General features: G+C 32.3%; 1 protein-coding gene across 17 annotated transcripts in view; it reads right to left on the bottom strand.

Moving 5' to 3' along the window:
* Positions 1 to 19,442, bottom strand: part of Syt7 (Synaptotagmin 7) — a 103,087-nt gene that overhangs the window by 13,405 nt on the left and 70,240 nt on the right. For 10 of the 17 annotated variants that reach the window (XM_070112407.1, XM_070112415.1, XM_070112405.1 and 7 more), the window contains 2 exons: positions 14,552 to 14,730; positions 49 to 7,140 (listed from right to left, as the gene is read on the bottom strand). The exons of 2 other annotated variants lie outside the window; for them this stretch is intronic. Coding sequence is in view for 2 of the 15 variants with exons in the window: in XM_070112415.1 (XP_069968516.1) it covers positions 14,723 to 14,730 (8 nt within the window). In the remaining 13 variants the exon portion in view is untranslated. Of the gene's footprint in view, positions 1 to 48; positions 7,141 to 14,551; positions 14,731 to 15,891; positions 18,712 to 19,442 lie in introns of those variants that run through there. 5 more of the 17 variants (XM_070112414.1, XM_070112400.1, XM_070112401.1 and 2 more) reach the window with 4 other exon arrangements.

Raw genomic sequence — 19,442 nt, 5'->3', positions numbered from 1 at the left:
CCCCTTTGTAATTTTTTGATCCCAACTCAACAAAAAGTAAAATTTTACCGTTTGGAAGAAAGCAAATGGTCACTAATTAAGCGGTAGAATAGAACATAATAACATCATGCTTTAAACCTATAGACGACTGCGCTTTACGACATAGCGACAGCGAAATTTCCTTTTCTGCAAATGACGTGTTGAAGCCAGTTTCTTGAAGATTTTAAGACGGCAGAGACATATCAAACAGCTGATGTAAACAATTTCGTGGTGGCCATATTAAAACCTTTCACCTCAATGAAATTTAAATATTTTGGTCAAAGTTAAATTATTTGAGTAAAAAATAAATAAATAAGTCGATTTATTTGTTTTAAATTATCAATTGTTATTACATGAAAAACTATAGCATGTGGTAAAAGAGCGTAAGTGATCGTATACGGATACACACGGATTGTCACTTACACGCGCAAAGGAAGAGCGTAAAACGAGCACTTACGATGGGACAAAACGACGATACATTTTTAAGAACGAGCGGGTATTTTTTCGCAGCGTATTGTTTTGCTTGGCAGTATTAAAAGTCAACGTATATACATAGTTTGGTTAGAATTCCCCGCAAACATTATTCAAATTTTTTTAGGTGTTTTAATATATTAAATTTTTTTTTATTTTGAGCTTTAAAACTTAATTTTGAAAATCAGCTGTGATTAAAATATACATGAACATATATTTAGGCCTCATATAGGATATCTAGTTTCTTAAACTAATTTTTATTATGTATATGTTTCTGTAAAATGAAAACCGAAAAATATCTAAGAAATACATTAAAACATCTCATAACTTATTCCTTTCCTTAGTGGCACCACTGTTAAATGTTATAAAAAATTTATACTTTGACAGCGCTCAACTCAAAGAATTTCGTATCATGTTATCCATGGTCTGCAATCAGCAGTTGACTGAACGGGTTGGTGAAATTAAATTAATTCTTACGCGATAAACTCTCAACCTGAATTAATATTAATTTTGATACATTCATTTGCACGTGCACATATTCAGTCCGGCGTAGACCCGCTGATTTGCTTTGTCACACTGTAAACGCACTAACACAATGTCATTTTGTGAGACTCATTTGGTTGTAGTTGTGCTCAGCCCTGCAAATGATATATCAGAGCTATTTTATGCTTCTGTGGTCGTGCTGTATTAAACACTGTGCCAGTAAGAACGTGTGTAATTTAATATTTGACAGATGCTGCCTGCGCCTGCTTCCTTCGATGTGTTTAATGCTTCAATATTCGGCTAGTGTAAGTCCGTCTTTTCAAATTTGTCAAAAGTTATCGATTTTTCGCTAACTTAATCAAAAAGTAATAGCCGTGTGTCAGATTAAAAAAATTTAGCGATTATGCACTTGGAGGTAAAAATGATTATCTGATACGTTTAAAGCTTGCAATACGCATTAGCTGTTTAGATTTGCCATTTCTATGGGCAAAAGCTTTGCGCGCTGCTCTTTTGTCAAAATAATTACATACATATAAAAGCAACGGCAAAGTTATAGATTTGAATTGGTTCAAAGTATTCGGATACCTCATTCAAGTGATATAACCGCTAGCTTCAATGATACCAAGTTTTGCTTTGCATATTTTACCATTGCGAATGGCTCAAATGACAAATTATTCTCAAAAATAAAAATACAAAGTTGTATACATATGTATAAGTTTTGTTTTTTGAAACTGAAGACTAAATAATATCTAATAATTGTTCCTAGAAAATAAAAATAAATAGTTTCTAAAACGTTTTTTGACGCGGAAAGAAGAATTTCTTCACCAAAGATAGGATCGAAACACAATTGCACATGCGTCAGAAGACATGTTAGCACCGCAAGTGCTGCCAGTTTCTTTGAACAACTGGTATATTTGGTTTGATTCGCTTCCCACTAACGCTTGGCGAATCGACGGCAACTATTATGGTATTTGTTGAAAATCGTCAAGATACCACGAGCTAAAAAGACGACCGAACACGGATGTGAAAAATCATAAAATACATTTAAGGAGGCGTCCAAGAAATGCATATATAATGCGTTACTATTTTTGATATTATTATAGCTTGGAATTCGGATAAATGTTTTCATTTACAACAGCTAAAGATTTGGATAGATTTAGGCTATTAAAGATGCTGTATAGACATCCACTATATTCTTCTTATTGTAAAAAATTGTAGTTGTTAGACGGTGTTCATCATAGTGGCGCGAATTGCAAAGTAGAGAGCAGGCAAATCAAACGCGTTCCTTGATTATGTTGGTAGCGATGCAGATCAGAGAATTGCGATCAGCTGATATCAAAAAAGGCGAAATGCCAGAAATAAACCTGTTGAAAGTAACTGATAAAATAAGTGCGAAGCGAAATTTCAAGGAACGATACATTTAATATTGAAATCCGTGGAACTAAACTTAAGCTTATAAATGGGAAATATTTGTATGGGTTTTGTATCCAGGATATATGTATACTCGGGAAATGGGCACCAAAAAACAGTATCAAAAAGCAAAATACCCCAAAGTTATTTTTTGAAAACCAAAACTAATTTTTTCGAAAGTAGCATCACTGACAAATATTGTAAAAATGCGAGTTTTGACAGCTGTCTTTCGAAGCAAAGAGTTTCGAGAGAGAGATCCGAAACACCTCTTTTTGCTTGTTGAGAGAGCCCATCATCTCATGGTTTAACTTAGCAGCACTGAAAGTTCATGCTGTAAAGATGATAAGCAAAACAACGAATTACCATTAACTGTCATCCCTAAATAAAAGCAGCAACGACAAATTACTGCCAAATATTCCTCATGCCCATAGGTTTTGTATAGCGCATACCTAAATAAGCTCAGCAGTAACGATTTTGACAACACGTTAAGAAGTGAAGTATTTTTTCTAGCTATGAGCCATACGAAATATTTGGGCATGAAGAATTTTCGACAGATCTTTGCCGCTGCCGCTTTTATTTAGGGATGGCAGTTATGCATATATAGCCCAGCACTGCACAGACAAGGATGAAATGATGTGAGACTCTTTGAATTGAGAGAGAGCTGTCAAAACCCACATTTTTTATAACATTTGCCAATCATGCCACTGTCGAACGAAAATGGATTGGGTATTATAAAAAAAACTTGGGGTTATTTTGCATTTCGATATTATTTTTAGGTGCTCCGTCCCCGAGTAGGCTTATATAACGCATATACATCCCTATACATCCCCTAAATTTAGGGGCTTAAAGAGTCGAATGGGATTTTTTTAAGCGTATTTTCAGGGGTTTTCTTTATTTTGAATATTAATTTTTTTAACTGAAATATGTAAAAAATAAGTTACAGATAACGTTCTATACGAGGTGTAGTAAAGCAAAGCGATGCAAATTGTTGGGCCACTCTCATCTTTTGGCGCTCAGAAAATTTGATATACAAGTATTGCTATTATTTTCTAATATATTCGAAAGTTATAACGTTGAACCTACTAGACTATTTGAAACTTTATTTGTGTTATAAAAATGTTTGTTGCACCGACTTCTTCAATGTACTTTGATTTGGATTTTCACGATATGGCACATAAACATGTGCCCATAAACTTATCGGACGTTAAAGATATATGTAAGAATTTTTTTTTAATGTTTAGCATAGCAGATTCAAAAGGATACGATACTTGATACATTAGATAAAATAAATGTGTAAAAGTAAAATATGTTGCTAAATGATTTTAATTTTTTATTTATAATTTTAAATTTAATATTATTTCAATAATATTTGATTATATTTATTGATAAAAATTATTAGAATTAAGTATATAGCTTATGCAATAATTATTTATTATTTATTTTAATCATAATTTCTTTATAGGGGAATTTAGGGAGTTTTTGTCGGAGTTTTAAAGGAAAAACAGTTTTGAGAGTTGGGAACACTATTGAAGTGTCAGAACAGACGTAATGAGAGAATAGAGCAAAGAGATCAGTGATGAAATGAATCAGTGAACAGTGTTGCCATATGAGAAAACCTTTGGTTACCAAACTACCAAGTCTGTAGCCAAACTACCAAATTTTTTATCATCAAAATAATGGTTTTTATTTCAACTTCCACTTGGACAAATATGTATATAAATGTAGCTACATTTAACGCACTCCTTTGTTTGTTTCAAGCCAATCGAATATTTTTAACCACTTTCTACGAAATTTTCGCTTTTCGGAGAGCTTTAATCGCCACAAAAACTTGTGAATTTGTAAATTGCTTTGTTGAAAATGTTTAATATGTTTTCATTTCTACAATTTTTGGTCCAATCGGACCGCAACGGCAACGCTGCTCACACAGCATAGAAATTAAAATTGAACAGATTTCTATGTTATGTTCTGCGTTCGGTAACCTCATTCATGCAAAACGTATCAAACAGATTCTTTTTGTGACAGTTCCGATGTATGGCAGTGCTATGCATAACTGTGCCAAAAAAGTTTCGTATCATGTTATCGTATCGAGTCATCCTTGATAAAGCCGCGTATATAGTGACTAGTAAAGAGGAACAACAAAGCTTGCAGTATTAAGAAATAATTATTTCCGCGTGACAATTTTAATATACTGAAAGGAATATTGAAGTTCAATTAGTGTTTTTAACGCAGAAACCTTTTATATAGTATTACTTGCATATTTACTATGTCTCTCCAGTATTTATTTTGCTGAAATGTGGCCACAAATTTTTAATTATTTTTCAGATTCCCTATCGCTACAATTGTATTTAAGTATGTGGATAATTATTTTACACAAACTATATGAAAGAAGTAAAAAATGTTTTTTTCCTATAAAAAAATTCATGGGTAAAAACGTAACGCTGTGTGCAACTAGCTATATGGACAACATAATTTTCGCTGTTAAAAATATTTTGCTTGTATGATCTGAATAATGCATATTTATTATATACTAAATTAGTTTGTTAAAATAAACGTACATATGAACTTGTATACAATACAAGTATCCAACCGTTTTCTAAGCTCAATACGCAGTGAAAACATGTTTCATTTCAATTACAAATATAACAACATTAAAAAATAGTTTATTACAATTACAGCTTTAACCAACGCTTTTTCAGGTGGTTTTAGCACAGCACTGTTGCGACAAATAGTATCTGCTTTTCAATGGCGACATGTCTACATTAAGACTTAGAAGTCAAAATTTAACGACTTAACAAATTAATTGCAATATATGTATTATATGTAATTTTAAATAAATACATATTTGTATATATATTTTGTGCACAATGTGCGAGCGCAATTATAGATATGTCTAAATATTGAACATATATATGTATATATATAAATATTTATTTATACTTTCTCGGTAGTGTTAATAATATATTATTCCACGTACATTTGTATATTCATATTTTAACAAACACTCGCCTATTTTACTTGAAGATGCATTATATATTTTATTTATTTTCGTTAACTTCTAAACTAATAACAATTGTAACTTTTTCAACATATTTCGCGGTAATTTTTTTGTGGTTTTGGGTTAGTTATTTTTATTGTATTTGCAGAAGTATTAATTATCAGTTACATTTAGTTTTGTGTTTTTATATGCATATATTAACTGATTTCAATAAAGTATTATTATTACATGTTCCCCAATTTTCCCTTTTTATGTTCATATCGTAACATTTTTGGCACATTTCTTCCCATTTTTTTCTCAACTTTACTACTTTTACTACTTAACAATCACAGCAGTTGTAGTTTTATTTGGAAATGGTGTACAATTCACACTAAAAACTTGCTAATATCAACACCCAATTTAAATATTCAGACATATCTTTGAACATGCATGCATATATTTATATGCTATATTGTGCAAAACACATTTCATTTCAATACTTTCTGCCTGCCTCACCCCTTTACTATTTGCAAGTGAACGGATTAAGAGTACAAGCTAAAATAAAAAAATACATTTGAGGTAATATAACTAAGTTGGTTTAAATCAGAAATTATATAATAATATTATTTGAATTTTGCATTTGTTGCCAATTATTTTCAGGAAAACAGGAATATTTGTAAATAAAAAATTTGGGATTAAAAATCTAGTTCCAAATAATGCTTTCAAAAAATAATTGAATTAACGTTTGAATTAAATTTTTTTTTTTATTTTGTAATCCCAAATCTAATTTTTAATCCAAGATGTTTGGGATTAAAAATTTTAAATTTTATTGTGCTCTATAATATTATAATTGATGATGGCTCTGTGCAAACTCTAGTTTAAAATAGTAGAACACCAAGTACGCAAACGCGAAAAAAATGTTATTTCTAAAATTTTTTTTTTATTTTCAATCATCTGCTCGTGATTAAAACTTAGATTTTTTTTCAATCTGATCCTTATGATTAAACATTAAATTACAATTTGAATTATATGGAACCCCTGGTTGTATTAAATTAAGTACATACATATACATAAGTTTACTTTAATATTTGTTAGCAATGTATAAATCCGTACATTTTTGTTATTAACATCAGTTCGATGAATACTAATTTTATTGCCCAGCTTTCGTTTTGCCACAATTTTTTGAAAATGAATAGTTTTTTATGACATATTATATATGCAAACACAGGTAGTACATATTAATTCATATGTATGCATGTAAGTATGTCTGATGTACTGAACACAATAAAGGCAAAGGATAGCTGTCTTTGATTCGCCATCTCTGCTCGTTTCTACTCTCTTGTCAAAAACATTACATGGAAAAGCAACAACAAAGTTATGGAGTTGAATTCGTACAAGAGAGTATGCGAATACCTCATTAAAGTGGTATAGCCGCTATCTTCAATGCTACCAAGTTTTATTTTGCATGATTTAGATCAGTTTTACTATTGTGAATAGTTCAAATGAGAATACAAATTTGTTTTTGTTTCTTGTATTTTTAAAACTTAAGACTTAAAATCAATTAGAAATTATTTATAGAATACAAAAATAAAGGGTTACAACAACGTTTTTTTTTAAACAATAAATAAATAATTTTTTCACTAAGAAAGAATCATAATACTATTGCGTATGCGTCAGAAGACATGCAGGGTTGCACCACAAGTGCTGCCCGTTTTTTTAGCATCTGGTATAGTTTGTTCGATTCGCTGGAGAGTAACGCTTGGCGACTCGAAGACAGCTAATGACTAAACAAATTTTGAAGAAGAGAAAATAAGGACAATATCAGTTACAGTTTACTTTCCTCCTAATTCATAATAATTATTATTAAGAAATAATTTTATACGCCTTAATATAATTTTTATCGATAAACCAAAAAAAAAACTATCTTACTTTGATTCTTTATGTGCATAGATCTTTTAAAGCGTTATCGAAACAAATTACTATAATATGACTAAAAAAAACAGGTATCCAGCGTAAGAATCAATACAAAAAGATTAAAAAATTTTGTTTCTTCATTATAACAAATTCATATAAACATAAAACTCAGTTTCTCCTGATTCTTAATGATAAATAGCTGTTGCGCTAGATGTAATGGTAAAGAATGTTAGATATAGATACTACGACGGTTTTGTCCCTTTACTTTTTAGAATGCCTTTGACAGAAAAATACAATTGTGCGTGACGCTATAAAAGAAAGTAGAAAAGACTTAGTTTACAATTTCTATGAATATCTGACAGTTTGTTTCGTTAATGTTATAGCGCTTTGCAATCTTCTACTATAAGTTTTGATATTTATAAATAATCGAAGAACGCTCTTTTATATGACAACTGTCACAAGAACCGCAAGTATTGCTCTCAATTGTTAAAGGTGGCCCAATACTTTCATTGTTTAGTTCATTACCCGCTGGGCGCTAAAAGTAATTATTTTGAAAGCAATGATGGGCATAAACTCCATTAAACTGCGGCGGCGGGTTATCAGAAAGACAATAGGGCTTTATAAAAAAGAGGTCCCCTCTTGACGCATTTAGAGAAGTGGTTGATACTGCCAAATGTGCAGTAAATGGCAAAAGATGGAACGATGGCACAAAAAAGTGCGCGCTAATTATCCTGGATATATAGAATGCGTTCAACCCCGCAAAGAGGGCAAATATAATCAAATCTCGTAAATAATATAATGAGCTATTTTGAAAATCGAAGATTGTTATTCGACACGGACGAGGGCACTCAGAGCTACACTATCTCGAGTGGAGTACCTCAAGGTTCGGTCTTAGGCCCTCTACTATGGAATTTAATGTACGATAGGGTACTAAGAATATGTGAAAAACAAAAGCATTTGCGGATGACCTCATAGAGGTAAACGGAAGTCTTGCTCATAAGCACAAGGAAGGTGGAAGAAAGGTTATCACCCACTATAGGGGAGTGCGAGATTACATTACAGCCGCAGTTGAAGTATCTGGGAGTAATACTAGACTCCAAATTAAAATTTAACGGACACCTAGCGTATACTTCCGGTAAAGAAAACACAATCTATAATGCTCTATCGAGAATAATGACCAATAGAGGCTGAGAGGCTTCGGCTTTCAATATACAAAAAATGAATGTGTAAGATTGTCACTCATTGATTTGGAGCCAGTCAGTATGTTTTTGTCATCGGTGCGAAAATGAGCTTCGAACAAAGAGCCAACATTAAATTTTGTATTAAAATTGGTAAAACTTTTACCGAAACGTTTCAATTGATGAAACAAGTTTATGGCGTTTTCAAAGTGGTCGTGAAGACATAAATGGCGATGAACATGTGGGCCAACCAAAATCCGTGATCACCGAAAATTCCATCGAAACTGTGCGTGAATTCATATCCGGTTTGTTACGCACAAATTGATTGACGACCAAAAATTGCTCAGAATTCAACATTCGAAGGACGTCATTAAAGAGGCAAAAAAGACCCGAACTTTCTTTACAAGATTGTTACTGGTGATGAAACGTGGTGTTTTCAATATGATCGCGAAACGAAACGCCAGAGGGCTGAATGGAAGGCGCCGGACGAGCCGAAACCCAAAAAATCGCGCCTGGAGAAGTCAAAAGTGAAGACAATGCTAATTTGTTTTTATAATTCCAAGGGTATTGTCCACAAAGAATTTGTTCCACCCGGCCAAAACGTTAATGCGGTATTCTACCTTGGAGTTTTGAAGCATTCGGTGCGCCGTATTCGACGTGTTCGGCCCGAATATCGCGAAGATGGAAGTTGGCGTTTGTTGCACGATAATGCGCCGTCTCATCGATCGACGCTTGTGGCGGATTATTTGACCAAAAATCATATTTTAACAATCAACCACTCCCCGTATTCACCTGATATGGCACCGTGCGACTTCTACCTTTTCGTAAAAATGCATTTGCCGATGAAAGGAAAGCGTTATGCAGACGTGGAGGCCATTCAAAAGACTTGCACCGGCATACTGGCGGCCATACCGGGCAACGAGCTAAAACACTCGTTCGACATGCTTTTGGACCGTGCAAAAAGCTGTATTAAAGCAAAAGGAGACTATTTTAAATAAAATTAATTGATTTTGCCGATAAAACCATTTGTTCTGCCTTTTTTTAAAGTCCTGTTTACTTTGGACACCTTGTATATGCGGCTGCCTACTAAAGTCGATCACCAAAAAGCAAAACTGTCCCTGATAGTCGAGTAAACGCAGCTTAGGAAATCAATTCGTTGGCTATTTAACAAAGCCAAGCGTATTGGAAACTGAAAGGAATACAAGCTTCACCTAACTATTTAATCTAGAAATTGGGTCTGCGAAACAAAACAGTTTTAGAACGACTCCTCAACCGCGGAGGCAGCTAGGCTGCACTGCGATCTGGCCATAGGTAAGACTGACAAAGTATTAGCTATCAAGCGACCGAAGAATCATATAATGATATACATATTTGAAAAAATGCCTCTCTTTACGTCATACAAATACTTAAGGTAAGAACTAAAAAGAAAGTTCATTCAAATACCTTGTCTATTACCTTGTTAATACAGTTTTTGAAATTCCTGAATATGAAAAGTAAGTCAATAGCCCTATACTGTATACAATAAAAAAAATTATTATTAAATTAAAAATAATTATTCTGAGTACAGTTTCAGTGGAACTAGGCCAAGCTTGGGGTGTCATTTGTTCGCAAGAAGAATATGAGAAACCGAGCAGTTGAGAAGATTAATATTTATTTGACTATCTTTAGTTTGGTATAAATAATAACAAGAATAATTCACATACATTTTTAAATAATAATTATGTAGTATGTATTAAAAGTTATTTTTGCACTTAAATTAAATGTTACTAAATATTTAAATAGCACACATATTGCATTGCTGTTGTACTATATATTACATGACATAAGCATAGTTTGGTTTTGCTTACATATAGCCTGATAAAACAGTGTATGTGTTAAAAGTGCATTTCACGTTTTACATACATATGTAAAAATATGGCAAAGATATACTCACTGGCTCAGGTGTGCAAATGGCATTTGGAAGTTTCAATCGGTGGGGATTGTTTCGATTTTTTTATGTGATTTTCAACGAACTTAACCGAGTTACATGCTTACATTTATGGTATTTGTGGGAGTTACTTATGCACGATATTTTATCAGTATCGTTGTTTCAAAAATATGCATATTTTTTTATCTTAAATATTATTGCAAAATCCATTAATTACAACCCAGTAGCTTTTGTTATAAGAATGTTTATGCATGAAGTCTTTTGTAAGGAAACAACGTAGTTACGTAGTATACTCATTTTCGGTAGATTTAACGATTTTTTTATTGGTATTTTACCGCACATGATTATATTATGTAATTTTGTCCCGAAAATTTTCTTTAAAACATTGTATTTTGTGGCATAATTTTAAAATGGGGGGCTATAAAATCATGTTTGACTGGCAAACATTTGCGTTTGGTTTCAAATCGTTTTGGAAAATTCTGAAAGGAACGTTTATTACTAATAACGGGTATTTTAAGTTCGTATAACAGTGTTGAAAAAAAAAATTGTTTGTTTAAATGTTCAAAAGCTTGCATACAAAAAAATGATTGGTTAAAACGAATAAATACTGCAAAAGATATTATAATTTATTTATATTATGAATGGTCTTAATCAAAAAAATATTATTTGTTAATAATATATTTTTATGCTTTATAATATAATAAAAAATTACTAATGCTGTTGGAGAGGGGAATAGTTGACAAAATATAATTTTAAGCGATTTGCTTAGAGTTCGGATGAAACACTCGATGTGAGAGTCTAAACATAAGACAAATACGAGCTATAATTTTATAGCTTGTTTACATAAAACTTTCCTCGCCTTGACCAAGCTTCTCGCTGATATTTAATAATTCGTTTCGTTATATTCATCGCACCAGTTTCACCAGGTAAACTAAACATACATACATATTTCAAAAATGTATTTCGAGCCAATTGTATACTAATAAAATTAAAGTAACAACAAGAGTGTGTGATTTTTTGAAATCACGGTGAAAGTGAGACGTTTTACAGATTGTAGGAACTCAATTGAAATTTTTCGGAAAATTATATGATTGAGGTTGTTAACATCACGTCTTTAATCTAAACGTAGTTATTAATAGATTAATTAAATGATAATAGTTGACAAAATAATCAACTATAAATTTTTATTAATAAAATAAAGTAAAGAAAAAGCGAGAAAAAACGTTAACTTTGGCTGCACCTAAGCTATAACACCCTTCACAGGTGCATTTTTAATAGCATAAAATAGTATAAAAAGATCTTTATCAAGATTTTGATCGGGCAGCTATATGCTATACTAGTCCAATCATAACAATTTCTTCGGAAATCGTACTATTGCTTTGGATAATAATACATGCCAAATTTCGCGAAAATATCTCTTTAATCGTTCAGTTTGTATGGCAGCTATATGCTATAGTGGATCACTCTGAACAATTTTTTCGGAGATTGTACCGTTGCCTTGGGCAACAATCATATTTCGTGTCCAAGGGTAAAAAGGAGGGGCCTCGTGCCTACAGGAATATTTCTAATACTTTATAAATTTTAAAAACTATCTTCCCACTTACTACTTTAATGTTTTTGAAGAATAAGTCAAATGCGACGTAGTGTTGATTGCTTTCATCACATCTGTATTAAATTTTCTTTTTTGTTGATGTTGAACATCTCCTTCAAACATGTAATTATCGATCTAATTAATGAAAAAACAGTTCTTTTGAAATCTTTTGACTATCATGATTAAGTTTGTGAACATGCGGTTTAAAATCCTCCAATCTTCAACTATTTGGAACTTAGTAGTGAGCTTTTCGAACTTTAGCTTTAACGAATGCGTCGATAATAGCTAGTCCTAATATTCTGACCTGTGACGAGCATGATTGATGACAATTTTTGATTCTTGCCAAAGCACTAAATGAACGTTCGCCACTTTAAATGGAAACGGGTAAAGTGCAAACTAATCTCAAAGCGATACATATATTTGGAAAAAGTCTTTTTTTGTCAAGCATTGATGGCGTTCAATAAGTTGTAGACGAGTTTCGGTAAGACGTTTCAAAATTTGCATTGTAAACGTATCTTAAGCGAATAGCTTCATTGGATTATTACATACATCAACGGAATATTTTTTAGAAAATTCTTTTGCAGCTGCGTTGAGTTCTTTTTTAATAGAAATGAGAACGATTCGTTAATTTCGCTTATGCGGCGAATCTTTTTTTCATTCCACATATAACACTGTCAAGTATGACGTACGAATAGAAAGTGTTTCTTTTGAATTCAATTCGTAAAAAGTGATTCTTTTGAGTTACATTTTTTTTACTGCAATTTTCATCCACTTCTTTCCGTGTTTTTTTCTTGTTCGTCTCGACATTCTCTAAATCATTTGCAACAATTTATTATTCATTATAAATTGTTTTCCACTAGTCGCACAGAAATTGCAAATCTACAAGAAGGGTTTCCATACTTTTAACTATAGCGTCGATGGTGGCGTTGATTTTTTTGAAGAACGAAGTTTCTTTCATTGAATGACTGAAGGATTTTAAGTCATATGAAAGCCATTAAAACGCACTCAAATTTGTTCATATATTTCAAGATTTCATCAATGTCTCGATGAGTTTCTCCTGTAAGATTGAGTCTTTTAACTTCTTTTAAAGTGTTTATCAATGCGGGAAGATTTTTTGCTAAAGGTTTGACGGCATCAATTCTGGCAGACCACCTTGTATTAGAAAGTCAAAGACAAGTGAATTGGGTATTTTGAATTTCAGAATATCCCAACGTTGTGTGCTGCTACTGAGAATATTGAAGCATTTTGAACGACACCAAAAAAAGTCATTATTCGAGGATAGCATTCAGCCGAGTCGAGACTAGCCAAATTCAGCGTGTGGGCACAACAGAGCGAAAGAACTGCACACTTTTTTTTACGTTGGATATGATTTTGCGATCCTTCATATTTACCGCTCATATTACTGCCATGTTTTGCAAATTAAAGCGACAATAACTTTGCCGGTTTTTTCGTGACAATCTACAAAAACGAGAAAACGTTCCTTTATCGGTAATCATAACGTTTAAAAAAATGTTCGAATCAAAAACATTCTAATTTTTACTAACTAACTAACTATTCACTTAATTTTTTGGAAAATACGGGCCCCTTCGAGAACTTTGGGCCCAAGGGTGATCACCCACGACCCTCTCGTCGGGCCTGTATACGCATATTAATTACTAAGAAGAATTTAAATCGTTGCAAGTGGAGTTAGATAAAAACTAAAAAAATCCATGATATAATATTATTTGATATAATTGATGCAACTAAAAGTTTTCTGTTATCATCAAGTTGAAAAATAGTATAACATACATATGAATAAACGTATTCATACTTACTGGCAGCCCAGTGTTAATAATTTTTTTTCACACCAATCTATTGATGTACGCGGTTGGTGATCGTAAGCCAGGACATATATCCTAACATATTTTTATATGTATATAGACTGCTAGTCCATAAACATCAAACACATGCTTTGGTCGAGACAATAGACACGCGTATACAGATCAGAGGTATTGAATTCAAATCTGGGTTGGCACATTCAATTATTAAAAAATTATTCATTTGTTGTTGATATTGAAATAGGTATAGTAGACAGGCGTATAAAGTATAAGCAATAACAAATAAAAATGAAAACAAAAACAAAAATGTACTTACTTATGTATGTATGTAAATATAGAGAGCTGTGATGCGACATGCGACAAATGCACGAAGAGATGAGACTTGCGTTACATTTTGCTTCGCCTTTTAGCTTTTTATACACAATACATTCAATATATGATTATGTATGAGTAATAATCATATATTAAAGTTATCTGAAAAATCAAAGTAATCTGCAAAGCGAGGCCAAAGTTGTATGTGAACCATCTATTATTGAGGGCCCGAAAATGTTTTGTAGAGATTTACTATTCTCCGCTTTAAATTTTGCCAATAATTATTATAAGTACCAATATGATTTTATGCATGTTCCATAATAATTGAAGGTGAAAAATATATAAATATTCACAAGTTTTGCTTATGGGCGGTTGAATTATAGTTACTTAAGCGAATATTGGTTAATATATTTTTTTCACTGATTTGGGGCGTTATTTGATTGCTGCTATACCCACCGTACGCTTAGTTAAGCTAAGCTTAGTTCCATTTCATTTGGTCAGGATCAGTTCTGCTAAAGGTGAGCAATATCAAATTAGAAGTGTTCATTGTGACTGATATATGGCCCAAAAAATACCGCGCTTCAGAATAGACCAGCAAAGGCCACCCAGTAAAAATGCAGAGTCTCCTTAAATATCTGAAAAGGTGTAAAAATAGTTCTAAAAAACCCTATTTACTTTTTGGTAACAACTTTATTATGAATGTTTCTTCTATGCGTATATAACCAACAAAAATACCTTATTTCCGATTATTATTAGGTATGAAAATTATTATCAAATAAAATAATATGTAGATATGGTATGTAGGTGTTATTCGAAACCCAAAAATTCGCATCAGGTAAAAGGTAAACTATCAGGTAAACTAACAGAGGGAATCGGATGTGAACTTGCTACCAGCATTAAATTTAAAAAAAATATAGCCGTTGCAGGCTGTTGGAAGTTTGGGCGTGTCCTTCGAGTTGTTAGCATCTTTATATTAAAAAATAATATGTAATATGCGACAGTTTTCAAACTTTATGCATTAAATTCAGTATATCGTTTACGAAGCATTCAAAAATATGTTCGATTATCTTAATTTTATCCAAAAATTCGATATTCTGAAACACGAAAAAATCGTATGAGAATTTTTTGTAGAGCATTTAATATTCTACAAAATCTTTGAAACGAGATATTTTTTCAAGTAGTTGGAAGCGAGATGTGAATTTTGCTATAAATAATCATATGATAAAAAAAATAGAAAACTGTAAGGCGGACGACCTTGGAGGAACGACTTGTTTAATATCTCGTTTATGTGAAATTTACCGGTTTCGTTACCAAAATCGGAAACAAACGTACACCACACAAATTTCATTACTTTAACACTTTTTTAGTTTTGGAAACATTGAATTACATACAGCGAATAAAAAGAAAATAGTCGCGTGCAGCACAGTACACGTGATAGAAGTGAATACTTCTTTACCAATTCATTAAGAGTGAGAGTGAGAGTAAGAGAGAGAGTTGCATTGTACATATTACAAGGATAATCGAAATAATAAGATATGGTATCCAAATTTAATATTTAATTTATTTCTTCAATTTGTACATTATCTTCAGTCTATTATGGCTTTATGGTAACTGAAGTATGAAACACAGGTTTGTGATTCTAAATAGAATAGAGCGTGGCAACTTTCATATCTAAAACGAACTTTTTGTGAATCGTCATTTGTTGTAGTTACCCATTATCCTTCGATACTAGTTTTTATCTTACTTAATCATTCAGTTAATTGACAATTATGTTGATAATAAAATTAGTAAAATGATAAAATAGATAAAAGTATTTATTAAAACATTATTCTATTAATTTCACTATAAACAAATAAATTAAATCCATTCTAGAATTAACAAAAGTGTTTGCATTTTTGTTTACAATTTACTTGCTGTTCTATGCTTCTTCTTTTTTACTCAAAAGAATTACGTCACAAGATGGCAGTTGGTGTAATCTTGTATTCTACATTCAGCTTATGCTGTTGCCGCCACCTTCTGTACTCTAATGCTTCAGTTAGTGACCGACACAGGGCACATTGAAAATAAACACTCACCACCCCTTTTACTGTCCGTAACGTGGGATATCTGCGAAAGTTGGTTTTTTTCCGTACAAACGGGTTAGCTGATTCTTCTCTTACAACGCAGTATTGCCGGTCTCGATATTTTGTGGAAATTAAAAAATAAACTTGAATCTATTCGAAATATTCTTTAACTAACATCACAGTCACATAAAGTCATCTTATATATAAATAATAATAGTTTAAAATAACTAAATAACACGCTTTTAAACCATTTCAAACTAAAAAGTGAAAAATAATGCCTTATTGTATTATTGTGAGAAAAGTGTGATGCGCTCGATATACGAAAAATATGGAACCAACCATCCCACCATCCACTTTTCTGACAATAATACTAATATTTTTCGGTCAATATTTCTGTCAGTTTAGTTGAAATGCATGCTTTCTAGTTTTTTAAAACTATTGTAGGGACATTCTCGCAGCAAATTTGGTTGAGTTAGCTTTAGCGGTTTGGAAGATATATACATTAAACTATTTAGGGGGCGGGGTTACGCGCACTTTTAAAATAATGGTCCTTGACACGTGTTCAAAGTTGCAAGTTGATCAGACTTCTGGAAACCAGTGAAAATTAAGCTCTAAGATTCTATAACATACATACATACAAGTACAACCCAAGCTAATAAACGCGTGTTGAAAAGAAACGATATTTCGTTATGTAACGGTAGAACGTACGACCCACAGCACGGAAAGACGTGAAAATTTGCAAACTTTTTCGTTTATTCTTGCAGAAGGCCCTAACGGAGGCCGTTTTTGCAAAATCACTGTTGATTTTGCATTAAATTGTACATATGTATTAAATGAAGTCTTTTTATTTACACTTCAAAAAAATAAAATAACATCACATAGCTACTGCAAAAATTTTTTGAATAAAATGGACGTCACATCTAAACGGCACTATTTTTGTAAAGTTTTAACCCGATATCTTTCTTGGCTCTCAATGTCTATACTGTGAAGTGACAGAATCAGAAGTTTAAAATTGTTTTATATGATAAGTACGCGTGGTTGTAGACCGAATTCGCATACCGTAATATGGTAATCTCATAATGTTATAAACCTAATTTCGTCGCAATTGGGCACGTAGATCATAAAAAATGGATTTAACGAGGATTTCAATAGGATGAACAGATTTTCCACACATATTTGAACTCGCCTCGTCATCCTGATATCCGTATATAACTATGACACAAAAACCGTGAACAAAACTATTAAACTATGTAGCAACATGTTGAGAGTACAAAAAGGGGCGTAGCAGGGCACGCCAGATACAGCTTGTTCTTTATAAATAGGAATATTATTTTTAAAAGTTGGATTTTAGTTTTAATATTTTACATTAAGAAAAATTATAACTGATAAGCTAAATATGTACAAAACCATCTATATAAATTGAGCAATGGCAACAGTGCTCAAAGAAAACAAAAGAGGACATTTGATTTCTCCGTTGTCACTACGGGCATAACTTTTGACAAATTTCGTTTATACGGACGGTATTGAAGCCAGCTTCTTGAATATTTGAAGACGGCAGCGACATGTCAAATAGCTGATGCACACAATTTCGTTGTTGCCGTACTAAAACCTTTCACTTCATTGAAATTTAAATATTTGGTTCAAAGTGAAATGTTTGTGCAAAAAAAAAGTAAATTAAATCGATTCACTTATTTTACGGTATTAATTATATTACAAATGATATATAAGAGCTATTTTATGCTTCTGTTGGTAAAAAAACGTTAGACTTGTTAGAACTTTGAATAATTTTACATTTGACATATTAGTTGTCCAGCTGTATTTTAATATTTGACAGATGCTGCCTGTCGCTTGTCGTTGGCTAGGTGTTCAGCGTTTGAGACCCGCACGATTCCGAAGTGAAGCATACGTATAAAAATATATGTATGTATGACGGAGAGTGAGCGCAAAACCTGCATTGCTATAATATGTTTATGGCTACACACACACACCCGTAGCTGCTCACAGCAAAACAAAAGCGAGACAGAAATTTGAAAAGTGTCGTGACGCGACCTTGAAAAATCACTCTGATGCGGCCAAAGAAGTATGCACTTCAAAAATTGTACAAGGAGGAGATCGATGAAAACTAGGTTACTGACGCCATTTGCTCCCACCGCACCCTTTTTGCTTTCATTGCCCCCACAATGCAGCCTCCTTCATTCTGACAGTATTATTTAATTTTTTATCTTTTAGCTCTTGTCGCTTCTTGCGCCATATAAATCGACAACCATCAGATCCAAAAATATTAAATTTAAAGTCATTGGTAAAAATTACTGAATCACAAAATTCGTTATCACGGTGGATATACTCCTTGAAATATAGTAAATGTTTCTCAATATTTCCAAGCAGTTTGAGGGTGTAGGTTTGCAATGCCATCTTCCTCCAACTCCTCGACGTTAGCGACAGCGGATATTTTGGGGTGTTCCTTGATACTCAGAGCAACTTTATTTTCAGCCTGGTGTGTGTACATTTTGTTTCCGTGTTCCACTACCATCAAGTCTTCCAACTCCATCAGTCCTTTTGAATATAAAAATTATCTACTGAATAATAGTATGTGAATTTTTTTTTAGATGTTTACTTATTAACTATTTTTTTCTTCAAAAACTACTACCGCACAAAATAAATGCGCTAACAAATTGATTACATTTTGACCATACGCAAATAATACCAGACAAAAATAACGGTACCTACTTAATAACTGCATTTAACTTCCTTCCAACGTGAGTGTACAAGTTTTTTTTGCCTTTCATAAAGGAGATATTTTAATTTTTTGACATCTTTAACATCAAACATCATTAAAATGTTTATAAAAATACGAAAAACACATAAGATCCGCATATTGTTCCTCTTAGTTGCAGCTTAAAAGCTGAAATAATTTAAGAGAAATATCGCTTCAAAGTCGAAACACCTTTATGTACAAGTTTTTTTTTTGGTTCACTGTTTATAACCATAACAATAATCATTGTAACTTAAATACTTTGATAGGTATTTATCGACTTAATTATTCGTTTTTTCTGTCTGCTACAGTGGAGCTCCACTCTCTTGTAAAAAAAGTTATATCTGGCAAAGGTATTAATGTCTATTTGAAGCACATACTTTTATGTGCGCTTATGAAATAATTGCAAACAAATGGTTCTATGCCGTTAGAAATATTCTGCAATCCATCAATAGTATGCATAGTTTTGCATCGATGTAATCTATAAAATGCGTGGATCACATGGAAATTGTGATTTCTGTTAGTAGTGATT

Source organism: Bactrocera oleae, chromosome X, assembly GCF_042242935.1.
Source record: "Bactrocera oleae isolate idBacOlea1 chromosome X, idBacOlea1, whole genome shotgun sequence".
NCBI classification, from domain to species: domain Eukaryota; kingdom Metazoa; phylum Arthropoda; class Insecta; order Diptera; family Tephritidae; genus Bactrocera; species Bactrocera oleae.
This window is presented reverse-complemented; position numbering and strand designations above follow the sequence as displayed.